The sequence below is a fragment of the Hylobates moloch genome, unplaced genomic scaffold (genome assembly GCF_009828535.3).
Source record: "Hylobates moloch isolate HMO894 unplaced genomic scaffold, HMol_V3 SCAFFOLD_12, whole genome shotgun sequence".
NCBI classification, from domain to species: Eukaryota; Metazoa; Chordata; class Mammalia; order Primates; family Hylobatidae; genus Hylobates; species Hylobates moloch.
The window spans coordinates 80,439,111-80,457,090 of record NW_026652287.1 but is presented as its reverse complement, the minus strand read 5'-3'; the positions used below and the strand labels follow the sequence as shown (position 1 = coordinate 80,457,090).

Genomic DNA, 17,980 nt, shown 5'->3' with positions numbered 1-17,980 from the left:
TGAAGAACCACAGATCCTTTGAAGCCCCATTCCATTAGATACCATCACATGCTACCCCTCTTTAAGACAGACAACTGGTAATACCTCTGTCACTTCTCTGAACATCTTAAAGATGCTATCACTTTGATAACTGACATCTTCCCTACTACTCAGAGAGGTCAACATCCATGCAAATTATCTATCCAGTTCCCTGGACTGTGTATTTCTTTATCTCTGTAATTCCAATAATCTTTTCCCCCACCTTACTTTACCCCATGGCAACACCTAAGACTTTGTCATTACCAGTAACTGCCAATATTCCTCTCTTTGACAACTGACTGCTATCTTTCCAGCTTACTGACTCTTGTACTTTGAATCCAACAATTCTCTGACCCTCATCAAATCTTCACTGTGTATCACCTCTCTTATGCCTTCATTTCCCTACATGCTCAGGCTAGAGTCCACAGTCACTGTAATCACTTCCTAGCAATATCCATCAGTTCCTTCTGTTTCTATTTTACTTTCCTGGGAAAATTACAATTGGAATTAAACAAAACTCTGCTAGGTTCACATGCCCAATGTAATAGCTGAAAATGGCTGAATAAAACACCATTCTATGCTGACTAGTTCCACTTAAATTTATAACATCAAATCTCAAATGGATCCTTTTCCTTTCCTGATAGCTAATGTTTTGTTTTAGTTAATTCAGTCTCCTACTCTTTAAAGTATGTTTTCACCATGTTCTCTCTTCACAAACCTCTGATATGCCCTCCACCTCTTTATTTGAAGCTAATAAACTTGCTTCTCATTCCATGGCAAAAATAAAAACACTGAGAAGAGAGCTAAATTATCATCTGACTTCAAATTTTCCCTTAACTGCCTTCCCTCTTTCCTCCTTTCCAAGCTCTATCCCTCCACGTCTGCACTGGATTTCACTCCTTCTGCCTATTCAGAGACTTTACACTTGAAGTTAGTCAGAGATACATGTGAACACACATACACTGTAATATACATTCTGGTGTTTAAAAAGTCTTCTTTTGATTGCACTTGCTCCTTCAGCTGTTACTCAAGTCTACTCTCCACTTCTTATCAAAATTCCTCAAAATTTGCCGTTCCTCATTTTCTACATTTTTTTTTTTTTTTGCCTATCATACGCTGTTAATCTCACTTCATTTTCCTCCATTTTTTTTTCTGTAAAATCTACTCCTGTGAAGTCACCAACGACCTCCATTCTGGCCAAACACTGGTCAATTGTATGCCCCATCTTACTCTACTTGTCAGCAGCATTTGACATAGGGAATAAACTCCTTCTACTTGAAAATCTTTATTCACTTGGCTTTGAAGGCACTATCTTCTTCTGGTTTTCCTTCTATTTCCAGTGACTTCTGCTTTGTCCTTGATTAGCTCTTCTTCTTCTCGAAGTCTATGTGTCGTATTGCCCACGACATAGCTGTAAGCTTCTTAACGTCTCCCCCTGTTGTCCAGTGATATGACTATCCTCATCCCTTGATTGAATACCAAAGATATGGTGAGGCTCCAAATTATATATTCAGCTCTGGATCTTTTCCCTGAGCTTTAAACTTATTTATCTAACTGCCTTCATAATGGCACTTGGATATTTGAAACATGTTGCAAACAGAACTCCTGGATGTTCTCCATATTGACCTCTTCCCTGGACTTCCCCATCTAAGTAAATGGCACTACCACTCACCCAGATACTCAGACAAACAATCTAATAGTTTATCTTGATTTTTCTCTTTACTTCAACATCCAACATATTCAGCAGCAATCTTTGAAAACTGTAAATTATATAATGTTCCTATTTCATAATTCTCCAAAATCTCCTCATTAAAATTAAACTCCAAAGTTCCTAGAATGGCACCCAAGAATCTCATGATCCACCTCTGCCTCTCGCCTCATCTGTGAATTCTCTACCCCAACTCACACTGTTCAAGTGACAGAAATGCCCTGCTCTTCCCCAACTCCACGGTTTTTTTCCTCTACAAGAAGTTGGCAATTGCTATTCTTCCTCTAGAACACTTTTCATCCTTATCCTCATCTTATTTAATCCTATACCTCATTAATATCACTGGGCAAATATAGCCTCTCAGTGAGGCCTTTCCTCAGTCCTCCATCTCAAATAGCCCACTCACTACTCTTCCTTCCTCTCTTCTATCCTTGATATTTTTCACTTACTAAAACTTACCATTACCAAAAATCACAAATTTGTTTACTGATTTATTTTCTAATTTCTAATTTTCTGATTGTCTCGTGTCAAGTTTCAGGAAGGTAGAGATTGATTGTGTCTTGTTTACTGCTACAGCTATACTAGCTAGTACGGTGGTAGAACATAATATGGAATCCATAAAAGCTGTTCAGTGAATGAATCAATGTATTTAATATGATACAGAATATATTAAAAACGAGAGAAACTCACAGGTAAGGAACAGACAGATATAAGATTGGGTTGAAAAACTCTTTAATTACAAAAAGGGAATTTGTGATGCTATGCTTGAATTTTATAGCTCAGTGTAACTTCTGATTTTGAAAATTTCCCATTAGATTTAAGTTTTCTCTCTGCAGTTGTCTGCCTACCACCAGTAGTCAGTGTGTAAATATGCATTACTGACCCAAGGCTGATATCCTTTGCATTTTTATTCATTTACCCTTAGGGAATAACTAGTGCTGGATCATCAGGTAGATAAAGCAAGACAGACTCAATGACTTACTGATTTTGAAGAGTGATGATGCACTTAGAATTTTCTGAAATAGCATACAGTGTCCCCCAATTGTAGAAATATTTTATAAAGTAGATAACTGATGAATAAAAAGAATGATTATAATCAGTTGGAATAAGCTGAACCTATTAAAATTCCAAAACAAAAAAAATACATAGTCCATGATGATAGTAAAAAAGGGAAGTTACCTTGAATCTGCCAAAAGACTATTGTTTGGCATATATAGCTTTAATGCATGCAGACAAATTTTAAAATGTTATTCATTAATACAAATAAATTTATGGGGGTCTACACAAAATTTTGGTCAACATCTAAGTTATTATCCACTCATAGTTGTTGCCCCGAATCAGACAAGGTGTTTTGTTAAAGGCTTACTGTAAAGATGGTTATGTCTTAAAAAGGAAAGGGAATATGTATAGATCATCAAAAGAGTAATTTGTAATGGGAACTTCTCAAAGTAGTATTTATGATTATTACACCCTAAGTATGAGAAAATAAAAACTAATCTTGAGCTTATTGGAAAGCTGCACATTCTATGATTAAAACACACATACACACAGAGAGATACACACACACACACACACACACATACACACAGAATCAATCTTGTATTGATCTTTCCTGCTTGAACACAAGGGTGTTTTACTTCCAAGCATTAGTAAACGCTATTTCTCTTAAAAAGATAAGGCATTTAACCAAATAATTTACTCCTATTTTTAATTAGTAATATTAACACATCACTGAATTAACACATCACTCAATTTCTCATGAAACAATATTGAAGACTGGGCCCATAATTTTTTTACATGAGTAGAAGGTATAATTACTGTATTTAATAAGATTATTTTGAGCCTAAACACAGAAAAATAGTTTTCTCTTGGGCTCGTCTTGCTTCAAATGACACTTGAGACCCTACTTAACATTCTAGCTTCCTCTTTTGCCAAAGGAGCTAAAGTGGGTAGTTTAATAGTAACAAACATAATCTAGGAAAAGTCACTAATGTAGATTCCATTGTCTTCCATTTTCATCCAGGTGGAAAATGCACAGACTTGAGACTACGCTAACTTAGGACAGAGAACCAGATATTAGGAAGATGGGCAATAAACCCTATACTCTTATTGTTAGGCCTGGCTAGGGAGCCATGGGATATGTTGGTTTCTCCTTCTCTTTATTTTTTAGCCATCTCAAGAGCCTATTAAATGAGGCCTGTAATGGGGGTCAGGAGGCCTATAGTCAAGCCCCAACTTTACTTCTCATGTACTGTAACTTATGAGTCCTTTTACCCAAATGGTCCTAGGTCTCTTCACTTAAAAAATAAAGGGTTCTGCATGTTTTCTAAGATACTTTCCAAAATTAAAATTCTCATTTTAAACTAAATCTCAAAATTTATATTCACTTCAAGTTTATTGTCCCTGCCTTTGAATTAAACTCATACAAACAGACAATAAAACAGAAAATAAAATTACATTTTCAATACTAAGTAAAAGATTATGTGCATGTAATAATCAGAAAACAAAAAAATTGCTTTATAATTCATCATTAAAATAAGGTGTTCTTGATGCTATGGCCACTTAAATGAAATACTTGATAAGCATTCATAAAAATGGTTATTATTTCATATCACAATAGAATCTTTCAAAGTTATTACTTTCCTCCCCATGCTGAGCAGAAGCCTAATGACAAAATATCAGTATAACAATGAACAGAGAGATCTTAGATATAGTTTATAATTTACCAGCTTTGTTGATGACTTCCAAAACAGCATGTGCTGTGAAGGGGAAATTGGTTTTACAGTCAGATGGGTTTGGATTCTAATTCCAGCTCATCACTTTCTAGCTGGTGCCATTAGGCAATTAAACACCCATCAACTAATAAAACTTAAGGAGGGAAGGAAATCCTTTTCTTCTACACTGCTTTAGCCCCAGTAGGGCCTGGTATATTATAAATATTTTTTGAATGAATGAACCTCTCAAACCCTCCATTTTTCATTAGACTCAGTTTTCTGTGAAGATAACAATAATGTATTGCTTTAGTTTAGAATTTTTAAAAGACAATTTCTGTGAAACCTATTAGCAGGGCCTGTGACCCTTAATAGGTGCTAAAAATATGCTTGTTTCATTGCCTTGATCCACTGCAAAATAAAACCAAGTCATTAAAGAGCAGACATTTTTCTCAAAAATACTTATTTTAGGTACAATATCTACAAAAGCAATGAAACATGCCAATATATGGATTAATATCAATTAAATGTCACTTCAAGGCTCTTGATAATGTAAAATGCTCCTTTCATTACTTTCTTATTCCTGCGCTTTCAACTACTGCCATTATCTATGGGCTCTTTTGTATCATCTCATTGTATTCATTTCTGTGAATAGTCTCAACAGGATACTTTTCTACAAAAGCTACTTTACTAGATTTCTAGATCCTCAAGGTCAAGACAGAAATTCGTATATAGTATCTGGCTGAACTATATGAAATTGCTGATATTTGGCCATTTGTGACCTATAAAAATTGTCATTTCATGTGGTTCCACCAGTAGCTAGTCAGTAAATATTTATTGTTTTAAATGTACAATTAAAATAGTAACTTTATATTTAGTTATTAATTCTCAAAATACATTGTAGAATTGGCCTAATAGTTATGCCACCAATATATAATTGTAACACAATATAAATAACAAAATAAGATTAACAGACAAACTGTCTTACTCTAGTTTCACCAAAACTAAAACACAAGTAATTCCTTGCTTGTATTACTTCCTTTAGATGGTATATCCTCTCCCAACCCATCCAGCAACCTCTATAACAGGGGTCCCCAATCCCAGCGCCACGGACTAGTACCAGCCGGTGGCCTGTTAGGAACTGGGCCACACAGCAGGTGAGCATCATAAAGCTTCTGTATTTATAGCCACTCCCTATCGCCTGAATTACTGCCTGAGCTCTTCCTCCCGTCAGATCAGTGTCGACATTAGAGTTTCATAGGAGCGCAAACCCTATTGTGAATTGCCCATGCAAGGGATCTATGTTGTGTGCTTCTTATGAGAATTTAATGCCTGATGATCTGTCATTGTCTGCCATTACCCCCCAGATAGGACCATCTAGTTGCAGGAAAACAAGCTCAGGGCTCCCACTGATTCTACATTATGGTGAGTTGTATAATGATTTGATTATATATTACAATGTAATAATAATAGAAATAAAGTGCACAACAAATGTAATGTGCTTGAATCATCCAGAAACCAACCCCACTCCCCTTCCTAGTCCAGGGAAAAATTGTCTTCCATGAAACTGGTCCCCAGTGCCAAAAGGGTTGGGGACCCCTGCTCTATAACATCCTTCTGCCCATTCCAACCTCCTCATTAAGATCCAGGCCAAATGCTGTCTCCTCCGTAAGTCTTCTCTAGGCATGCCATTTTTGTGCTCCCACTCTGCACCACTATCTATATACATACCTCATTAGAATCTCAGAATCTATTCCTATGAGTATGTCTCACTTTTACCTAATTCGAAAGCAAGCAGCCATTCAACCTAAAATTTTTAGGTACATTGAAAGAATCCCTGGTTTCTCAAGGTCTTTTCATTTGAAAATTCACAGATTTTTATTAGAAGTTCCCTTATATATATCAGACTTAAAAATTTGTACAATAAACCTTTTCCTGCACTTATGAAAATTAAGAATTAATTCTTAATTTTTAATTAAGAAAATTAATTTCTGGATTATACAAAATAATGAGGGATTTTAGGTTATGTAAAATGTAAACAACATGGCGATTATCAGCTATGCTTACTATATCACTGTGTATTATTAAAAAAACAAAGCAAAACAAAAGCTCACCAGTCTCTGAAGTCCTTACAGAGAGTAAAGAAGATACCTGATTGCCATGACCAAATCTGGTATAAGACCTTACAGAAATGTTATAGAGGGTGTGAGGTCTTAAGTTCCTTAATATTATGTCAGTTGTTGATGTGTTCTTCATATATAAAGTATCTATATTTTTATATAGCACTTCATAAGCAGTAATGATCCCATTGGGTTTTTCGGGTGGTGACCACTTCAACCTTATTTCATCTGCGGTAACATCAATTACTTCAACATCTTGAGGTGATGATTCCGGTTCTAGGGGAAGAAAAGAAAATTTTTAGTACCTATATTTTTATTGATGTTTGTTGCTTTAGACCCTAGAGGTAGCATGAAGTGAAGGCAGTGAGCATGTACAACCACTTTTTTAAAAAAATTAAAACTGCAATTGATATTCTTACCATCTTCTGAAGTTCTCACAAAGATGTCATTTTCTTCAGACAAAGAACTTTCTCCAACGTGGGTTGAGGCTGCCACTCTCATTTTGTATTTTGTGTATTTCTTTAACCCTAAAAGGACAAGAGACAAACTGTTTAATGTCCTTAAAATAATATTCTTGGGATTGGTGCCATTTAATATAAGGCCAGTAAGAAGAATTTATATGGGGGACTAGATATCTATATTGCTTCCAAATAATTGCAGTCTCCTCAAATTCTTGGGCTTATAGGCCTTTCCATGTTGGTGACTTCAAGTTCTTTCCTAAAATATTAAGGCAATAATTTAAAGTTGCAAAAGTAACTTTTTGGCACACTGCAGGGGGTATAGTTGACTTGGCACAAATACCATGTCAGCTGATTTTTGCATATGAGTTATTTTGATATACCAGATACAGTATTCCTTAAGTTAAGTAAATTTCTATGAAGCTTGTGATCTGATGCTTTTTACTTCATTGTGGGTAAATCTAGTTAAAGAAAAACACATTTAATCAAGTTACGTATGCAGGTATTTTAAAAAGATATTCATGGTGACACAAAACAACAAAACATGAAGTGACATAGCATGTGTTCTATAGTATATAAGGCACAGGGAGATGGGCATATTTTCCACCAGAATAGAAATGTAAAATGGACAACAACAACAACAACAACAAAACATTGTTTTCTACCTGTTATGAGAAAGCTGTTATCTATAGTAGTTATCTGGAATGCTCTGTTTGTATCCAGTTCCATTGCATAAATCGTATAGTGAGTTATTTTTCCATTGGGATATTCTGGAGGATCCCAATATAACAAAATAGAGGAAGAACTAATATTTTTATAGTTTATAATTTTAATAGAGCTTGGCACTTAAAAAGAAGAATGAACATATGAATGAAAAAAAATTATCACAGTGTATAACAGCAATATTTGCAGTTAATTGTTTCAAAGGAAATACATCCTTACCTTGCTCACGTGTCCTAACACTAAGAACTGTTGGTGGTCCTTCTCCCATGATGGTGAAAGCAGATACACTAATCATGTGCTCAGTGAAAGGTACAAGTCTCCTGATAACATAAGACAGCTGTTCAGCTGCAATGTCAGTAATATACTGATTCCTTGTAATTACTGTTTGAATTCAGTAATAAGAGAAAAAAAGAAAGGTGTTTGGCTTCACAATCAAAATTATTTTTTCTTAGACTATAAAATCATAAACCTGACTTCTCCTTATTCATTAATCTCTCCATGCACACCTCTATTAAAGGTAGATGTGTAATAATAGTAAACATAAAAATATTAATTTTAGAGATCGTATTGAATGTTAGTATGAATTTCTGAGTACCTCCCAATAATAACCACAAACATTTTGTGTTCATAATATAATTTTGCTAGTTTTTACACATTACTCTGAAACATGACATTAGTGTTTTTAAGAAAACATAACTTTCTTAAAGAGACTGGTTAGGAATGTTTTCTGAAAAGAAAGAGTAGGCAATAATATATAATTGAAATATTATAAATCAATACCAGGATTTAGTAGAAGAGTTAAAGAAATATATAATTGAGATATTATAAATCAATACCAGGTTTTAGTGGAAGAGCTAAATAAATAAAGAGTTTTATTTGGACTCAAATTTCACCATACATTCGGTAAACCAAATAATTCTTTAAAGCAAGCATGCTTGGATAACCAACAAATAAATATCCCAGAAGGATTTTAAATGTTAGATCTTCACTTTATTTAGAATTTGTCCTTCTAAAACTCTTAAGTAGCAGTTAGGCCAAACTTGAGATATTTAAGGGAACGTCTGCATCAGAAATCATGGGACTCTTAATTTTCAGTATTGCCCTCCTGTCTTCTTTGCACAAGAAAAATGGATCAGTAAGTGAAATATAAACATCTATTGAATGGAATGTGATTTTTTTTTACTAATTCTACCACAAATAGAATAACACTTTTAATCTTGAATGGGACAAATACCAAATTAAAGAAAAGGTAATAAAATATTCTTCTCATTTAACATTTTAGAAAAACTAGAGAGATAATATGTGTCAGGTGAGTATTTTTAATTTGCCATATATGACATTCTCCTTTTAGAAACTGTAAGAGCCACTGACACTGAAGAGCAAGTGTATACACTAATGACATCACCACATCGTTGGGGTCACCTACACCTGTTTATCACACCATGCACTAGAGTTGTAACTTTCTGACCTATTTACCTTTAGTGACATTTGAAAACCTATTAGTCAAAAGCTGTAGAGAATGTGAGGCCTGTAAATGATTTGAAGATATGTTAATCCCTTCCCATCACACCTGCTTTGGCAACTGTAATAACTGATTGTCTATGCAGCTTGGCCAGAGACTCTAGGGTGCTACTTTCTCCAGGAAGAAGGTCAAATGGGTTAGGAGGGGCCAGCTTCTGCCTGTGTGGCATTTCCATTTGTTGCATGAGGTTTTCCGACTGCCAAAAAAAAAAATCTGACTCCAGCCCAAGGACCATTAATAATATGGCTGAACTCTAAGCTAAGGTTCATTTCTGTGCTAGCTAGCACTGGTGGTTTAAATGCACTTTATAGAAAATCAAAATTCTACCTACCAACTGGCGAAGTCTGGTCTTCAGCTCTATTCCTTGCAGGAAAGTTATTATCTGGATGACTGTTATATATAAATGTAGCAAGTGAGTGAAGGTCAGATGACATCTCTGCTGAACCCTCATATAATCCTACCATTGGCTCTACTATGTTCACAATTTCTGGAGCCATGGGGTCATTTATATACTGTAATTAAAAGTATATATTTTAAAAGACTGTGACAGTTACACTTCATGACTTAAATCAAGTATTAGTTTTAAAAAACGTAACTTTGGAATTATGCTGTTATAAAAGATAACATATTTCCATGACCACTGTCTTCTTTAGATTCCAAAATTTCATTCTCCGGCTACTAATACCCTGAATCATTGTAACACATTGTGATCATTGTATTTCCTAAGAGAACAATACTGTATTTTGGGAAGAAACAGGTTTTGCTCTGACCTGAGTTAGTTTCTTTATGGTAAGATAAGAAGTCCTCAGGCAAAGATTTCATGACTGAGATATTGTAACTGCTCACCCCCAAATGGTAAGTGTTCTAGGTATACTGATGTATTATAATGTGTTTTGCTTCTCTAATTACCTGTCCTCATTTGTATACCATATGTGAGAGGTCTACATGCCTGCTTGATATACATCAATGATAATAGTTTATAATAGAGTGAAGTTACATGCCAGAATAAAACTACATGGTAATATTAATAGTTTTCACACAGGATTCATGGCATACCTGTCAAGACTCTGGACCTAAGGAATATTTAAAGTAACTGCAATTGTTCCTAGATCCTATAATGTAATTCACACATGTCAAGTTCACCAAAATGGCAAATACTGAGGTGAAAACATCAGGAACAAATTATGGATGAATACAGTAGAGGTTTTCATTGAGCTAACAAGATGATTCTCATTTCTTCATCCCCACTAGCATAATTGATTGAAACAAAATGGCGAAAAGGTGTTTTGGCCAAATATTATTGGATATTTGTGTAGAATGTTGACTTTGGAAATAAGACTACACATAAATCAAAGAAAATGTTGCTTTGTTGGAGTCTAATCAGAACATACCTAATCAACATAGGATGTGAAGATAATCAAGGAAATCTGAATGTGTTCTAGGTATTAAATGATACCAGGATGGTATTAGTAATTTTGTTCATTGTGGTTATGGCATTATTTTATGGGTGGAAATGTCCATGGTTTTTAGAAATTCATGCTTAGGCATATAGGAACAAAATGATGTTAAGTCTGGAATTTATTTAAAAACCAGAGGCAAGAATGGCAGCCTATTGATGATTACTTAATCCAGGTGGCAGGTATATGGAGGCTTATTAGACTCTTTTCTGTACTTTTAAACCTGTTTGAAATTTTCCAAAATAAAATAGTTTTGAAAAAAAGAATATGCTGAAAAATCTACTCTCTTTTACTAATTTTTTTCAAGTTCTGCTTCAAAACTTACCTCCAAAACCCCTTTTTTAAAAAAAAATTCTATTCCCTATCAATTCCAGGCTCTTTTACCCTCAGAGTTTATATTAATTCATAATATAGGTTTCAGTTGTTTATAAGTTTTGGTATATCTGTCTTTTAATTATCTTACATGTTTTGGAGTTGTCTTCATTCAGAGAGCCAAAAACAGGTTTTCTAGGCCTTAGGAATATCAAAGCACTTAATATTTTCCAAAAAAGAAAGTAGGTGCTCAGGAAAAAGTTCAGTAAAGCAAGAAATTTTATGGCATTTCAGTTAACTATCTACAATGGCAAGTTACTTAAATATTAACTCTTCTGAAAGATAAAAGAACGGAGAAATGAGTCAAAAAATCTTCAGTCCTCCAAATATTTACAAAATGCAATTGTGTAAATCTCGTTACAACTCTACCCAGAAAAGTGCTGTCATGAAAACCAACAGGTTTCCCATAAAAGCTACTTTTTAAAAGTTGTGATAAAAAACTATGGATAGGGAACTCTATATGGGTTTGATCCTATGTCCTCGTATGGGACAAAATAAAGGTCTTCTATCTTAACAACAGCTCACTTCAGCGCTGCCTCCACAGGGAAATTAGGGAGGGCAGGAATCACAAACACATAACTCAGAGAAGCTCTGGTGTTGCAGTCAATACTTTATGCCCAAACCACACAGCTGTTTCCACTATCAATCAGTCACCCTTTGAAAATCTACTGTGTACAAAGCACTATAGAATGAACTATAGTGAGGTAGCACAAAGAATTTCCCCCTCAACTATGGTTTTGCATTAAATCTCTCAATATTTTCTATCCCATGTCAGACAAATTATTGAGAGTTAAAGCATAGCATCCCATCAATCACATATGTTAAGCATCTCTGCTGACAAACTACCATTTCAAAGTGAGAGTTGACCTGAATGCTTTTGACTATGTGAATGACTCCCAAATTCTGATATTCTGACATTAGAAAAACCCTCCATAACTTGGGCAATGATTTGAACATTGGCTTTGTAACAACCCAGAATGTTATCACTAAGTGTGTCACGTTGCGAATATTTCTCACAGTTAACCTCTTAAGAAAAGACATTAGGTTAGATGTTAAGTTTTCATAATGAGAAAAAAGGTAATAACATTAAAAGCAAAAATGTTAGGAAAGAATTTGGACTGAAAAGAGTAGTGGGAAGGGGCAGAGAGAAGCAGCAGTAGAAATGAGAGAAATAGGAGGGAAAAGAGTCCATTGCACACCTGAAAATTCGCAACTCACTGATTTAATACAGGGTTCTCAACCTCAGCACTACTGACATTCTGAATTAGATATTTTTCTGTTGCGGGGGCTGTCCTGTACATTGTAGGATGTTTAGCAGCTTCCCTGGCCCCCACCTACCTCAGTTGTGACAATGAACATATCTTCAAAGATTAACACGTGTCTCTTGGAGAGCAAAACTGCCCCTGGTTGAGCACCATTGAGTTAGGGAATGTCACAATTTGTCAACATGAAAGGCCTTGCATATGCTGCCCAGGAATTTTTGGAATTTATGTGAAAGAATTAGGAGTCTTCAGAGATAAATTCCTACTCCACCTGAATAAACCAACTTGATTTTACATGTAATAATCTTCATTATAGTGAATGTGATTGTATTTTCTAAAAAACCCTATCATATCTATCAGTTTGGGGTCACTGGAGGTCTGCTGAATTGAATTAATGAAATGTCTGACTTATTCTTAAGAAATGCTTCTATATTTTAATGCACACTAAAACATGATTTGTACTGTTATCAAGAAGTGGTAAAAAGAAAAAATTTTTTAATTAGCATATGCTTGGAAATCTTCTAAAGGATACCGTATCATTCAACACATTATTCAGGTGAACAAATCTTTAAGTCTTGACTCCGTTTATGTTCCTAATGCTGAATAAAATAAACCTATCTTGAGACATTCCTAAACTACTCTTGGGTTCTGTCCTCAGCCTCATTCCAAGACTTTCTTCTTACATTCACCAGTGACAAACGTTGATATTCTCAAGGAATATGTTGGATGAAAAGATGCATCTATATCAATCTCAGAAGTCTGTAATACTAGGCAGCAATATGTCCATTGGAGAAAAATGTCTCAGGTTTCTAATAGAACAAGTACCGGATGGGATCTGACTGTGAAGTTCAAGCAAAGAGCAGTCCACGGAAATGACTTCAGGGTTTTTTAGACTTCAGTCTCAGTGGAATGAGGCTCCTAATGAAATGATTTTTTTTTTTTTATTTCACTGTTTTGAAAGAAGGAAGAAATTTACATTGAAGGAGAAAATAATTATGCTCAATTTGGCTCCATTCGAACTCCATACAGAATATTGTGTTCAGTTGAGTAAGAGGATCCTTGACAAACTGGAAAATATGCACAGGAATATAATCCATGATATGAAGGACGCAGAAGCCATGACTAATAAAAACTAAGGATATTAAGTCTTCGGAAAACTCTGACCATTATCTTCAACGAGAAAGAGTTAAATCATTGTTTATTATTGTTGTTACTGCAAAAGCTAACATTTTAAGCTACTGTGTGTTACAGAGTGTTAAACACTTTTACTCATGTGATCTTGCTTTATTGTCCCCCAAAGAAATAGATGATTTCTATCTCCATTTTTCAGTCATCTGTTCAAGTTCACAAAACTAGTGACAGCAGAGGTAGGATTGGAATATTTTTCCTGGCTCCAAAGCTCATGTTCATAACCACTAGAATCTACTGTTTTGGTCTAGAGAGGAGACTTAGGACGAACTGATGAAAATTAAAAGACAAATATTTCAATTCGAAGTAAAGAACACTGTAGTTTCTTGTTCATCTATGGGTTTCTTTGCCTAACAAGAGTGCCTAAAACCTCATGATTACTTAAGAAATAGATGCTTATGGGACCATAACAAAGAATACTTCAAAGCTTATAGGATAGGAGCTACTTTTGCAGTGGTAGATATCCTATAATAGTTGATCAAATATTTTAGCGGAGGTTGGATTCACATCATTTGTTAGGAATGTTATAGATCAGATTCATATAGAAGTGTGGAAGTTGAAATAAAAGATCTCAACCCTGAGACTCATTTTGCTAATGTAATTTTCAAATATTTGTTTAAATATTAAAAGTAAAATCTTATACATATTTCAGCTTGTTTAAATAATCCATATTTATTCAGAAACAAATAGATCATGGGATTCACTGGAAAAAAATTCAATAAGGGTAATGAGATCAAATCATGCCTAGCATAGGAGGGTTATATTATATTTTTAAGTTTAATCATCATGTTATATGTACATGGCTACAAAAAAAAGATGATGAAGGATTTACAATGAAAATAACAATACCCTGTTTATACCCTCCCTACCTCTTAGTTCCCAGAAGCAACACTTTAAACCACTCCTGTTTTCAGTTCTTATGGTGTTTACTTCCAAAACACTAAATAATATGTGTATACTGCTCTGTTAATACTCATTTATTTTAGAATCTATTGATTTTCTGCAATGATAGTGAAGAGTTAGGTTAATTAAATACATAGATACCTTCATCATCTGTTCTCAATTCTTATTCGGTTACTTTCACAATGTAAACAATATACTTAAATCTGGAAGGATTATTCTAATAAGTGTTTGAAATATAAAATAGTAGGCTGGTGGAGTGTAGTGCATGGCCTCTCAGGTAGATACCCACTATGCCCACCTCCTGTTGTTCCTGCTTTGTAAAATCTCCTCTTCTTTAGTTAGTTGGGACCTATGATTTGTATCTAACCAATAGAATAAGGCAAAAGGAATAAAATGTCTCTTCCATGATCACATTATATAGACCCTTCTTACTGGCTTGATGAAGTAAACGGCCATGTTGAAAAAGGCCGCATGGGACAAAAAAAAAACTGTAAGGCACTAAGGGGAGTCTCCAGCCAAGAGCCAGCAAGAGTCCAGGGCCCTCAGTTCTAAAGCCAAAAGGAAATAAAATCTGCCAAAACCTGAATGAGGCTGCAAGTAGATTCTTCCCTAGTCAAGCCTCCAGATGAGAACACAGCTCAGCTAGTTTCTTACCTGCAGCCTTATGAGACTCTAAGAGGAGAACCAATCTAAGCTGTACCTAGATATCTGACCTAAAGAAACTGTGCAATTTTAAGTATGAATTGTTTTAAGCTGCTAAGTTTGTGGAAAATTGTTATGGAACAATGGAAAACTAATATAGTGAGATAACAGTAGCCCAGGCAAGGGACTATGTAATCCTGAGCTGAAGTGGGGGATACAGGAATAAAATAAAGACATATGCAAGTCACATTCTGGACGTAGAAATAACTGATCTTAACATTAAGTGGCTACTGAATGCTAAGTAGGATCTAAGTCAGAAGTGACTCCAAGGTTTCAAGCCTTCATGACAGAGAGGATAATGGTTCCATTATCCAAAAAGACAAACATCAGACATATATCAATGCCATAAATGCTCACTCTTAAAGCCTTCTGGACCATGGTTTCTTAGACAATGACCTTCAGGTCAGATATTTGTGTTATGTCCAGTCAGAGGGATTAGAAAATTCTAAACCCAGGTACCGAGGCTTCAAGTCAGCCTCTCTTTAGGCCTTATTCTTGACACACTGAAACTAGTAATTGCCTGGACAGACCTTATGGGTGTCCTGTGGGAACCTGCAGAGGTCACTATCACTGTCCCAAGATCTCTGTCCTCATTCCAATGTCACATTTTCCTTCCCATCGTGAACCAGGCCTTATTATCTCAAAGAAGATTTCTGTTTTGTTTTATGGGAAGAAATTAATTTAGATGTAATGAGCCCTGGCGGAACCTTCCCACAAATGGCTGCAATTAGGAATCCAGAGTGTCAGAGAGAAGGATCAGAGTAGAAAGCAAGCCTAAAGAGTCAGACAAATAGGAAGCAGTGATTGAAACTGTTAGGTCATCAAAAGAAAATGTTATGAGAGATGGCTGAAACCAAAGCTCCGTGCAACATCTTTACTAAAAAGTTAGAAAATAGAGAGTTAGCTTTTTCAACTTTCTTCACTTTTAATTGTGCAAGGCCAAAGGATTGCAATGTCACAGTACATAAAAGTGCAGAAAGTATTAACGAACAAATAATGTCAAAAGCTGAAAAGTGGGGGGACAGAGGGATGGATTTTGAAGGAGATAAGAACACAAGGGTGGTTAAAAATATTTAATCCTTGTATTGGACACTGGGGAGGTCACTGGTGACTTCTAATAAGATTTCAAGGATTTAAAGAGTTCTTGAGTTGGGGAATGAGGCTACTTTTTCAGAAGATCAATAAAAATGGGAAGAGAGAGTCCTTATCCTGAGAGAGATACCAAGGTCAAAGAAAGGAATAACAAATGAAAAACACACTAAGCCACAAGTTGTATTTCTTATGTCATTTACTCCCAACCCTGTAAGGTGGCTATATAAGCCCCATTATATAAATGAAGGCACCAAGTCTCCAAAAGTTGATTTGTCCAAGGTCATAGACCTAGAACATGGCAGAGCCAGGCCAAGAACCCAGGGCCATTTGGATTTAAAGCTTCTGTCATATCTGTCTCCCCCACATCAATCTCCTGAAAGGTAAACCCAAACACCAGTTATACGGGGAAGCAGAAATATCAGAAATGAGTCTGATCGAATAAAGAAAGATATAATCAGAGAAGTAAAGAGAAGCATAATGTCTCCTTTCATTGAGAGAGTATAAGGGAAGTAATATTGGGTAACAACTAAGGTGGATGATCCTATGCCAAAATTAATGATCACAATAGGTCACAATTATTTAGCACAGCACTTACTATATGCCAGGTAAAGTTCTAAGCTCTTTACACACATGAACCCATTAAATCCTCATTATTAACCCTTTGTTATAGGGACTTATAACACTATCTTAAAGAAGAAGAAACTGATGTTCAGAGAGCTCAGGCCAACTTTCCCAGGGTTAAACAGTTAGTAATGGCAGAACTAGAGTTTAAACCTGGTTACACTCTTAACCACTTGCTATATAGCCCAGTGAGAGTCAAAATCATAATGTAAATCCAAATTTGTATGTCTCCAAAGCTCATGTGCTCTCTACTATGAGACGAGAATTGCACACCAGACAGAGACAGAATCCCAAAAAGCCTTTCTAGAACCTCTTAGCCTCACAGAAAAACAGATGTGACTGCCCATTCAACAGATGTCATTAGCAGAAGTGGGAAACCCGTCATCTAGTACTAAGAAAGCTCAGTATCTAATTTAAGACCTTCTCAGCAGGAGCAAAGGGTTAAGCTTTTGCCCTTTGCCTGAGTTGTCAACTAGAGTATCACAGAAAGCATAATTCAACATCTTTTGCACAGAGGAAAGGAATCAACATAGGATTAAAATTAAACCCTGGGTTGAAGATGCTGAGCAACTTGGAGTGATAAGTCCTGGGTGGCCAGAATGCTTTGAGCACATGGTGAGGTCAACTGTCACGTACAGGTAAGTGCCAGAAGTAGAGAAAGGCTGGGACTAGAAATAGAATGAAAGCATGTGTGGGGGAAAATCACAGCACAGGTAGAAGCAGCAGCAATTCTGAAACAAAACAGCAGACACCAGGTGCTGAATAACTATCATGTTTGTCTTTAAGGCCCAGTGATTGCTGCACTGGTCCTAAGGATGTTTACTCTTTGAGTGCCCCAGGGAGCAGCCAGTATCTGGACATGACTAGCCTGGAGGCTGAAAGGGTCTCACAGGTGAACAGTTGATGAGGTGAAGTGAACAAAGACAGTGAAAAGAAAAATCAGTGTTGCCTGTACTTCCTAACAGAAACAAAAGAAAAATAATAAGACTTCCAGTGTGAATAGAAGCAAACACATTGCCTAAAGATCCTGGTCCTCTTACTTAAAATCTATGAAATGACTTAAATTTATTTTATTTAGTAATGTGATTCTTAATCAAATATACTTTGAAAAAAAAAAAAAAAG

General features: G+C 35.5%; 1 protein-coding gene across 1 annotated transcript in view; it reads right to left on the bottom strand.

The window, feature by feature from the left end:
* The window catches only part of PTPRQ (protein tyrosine phosphatase receptor type Q), a 215,177-nt gene that overhangs the window by 176,616 nt on the left and 20,581 nt on the right, over positions 1-17,980 (bottom strand). The window contains exons 10-14 of the mRNA XM_032171667.1: positions 9,592-9,772; positions 7,958-8,119; positions 7,681-7,860; positions 6,977-7,084; positions 6,552-6,833 (exon numbers count right to left, since the gene is read on the bottom strand). Coding sequence (XP_032027558.1) covers positions 6,552-6,833; positions 6,977-7,084; positions 7,681-7,860; positions 7,958-8,119; positions 9,592-9,772 — 913 coding nt within the window. The remainder of the gene's footprint in view (positions 1-6,551; positions 6,834-6,976; positions 7,085-7,680; positions 7,861-7,957; positions 8,120-9,591; positions 9,773-17,980) is intronic.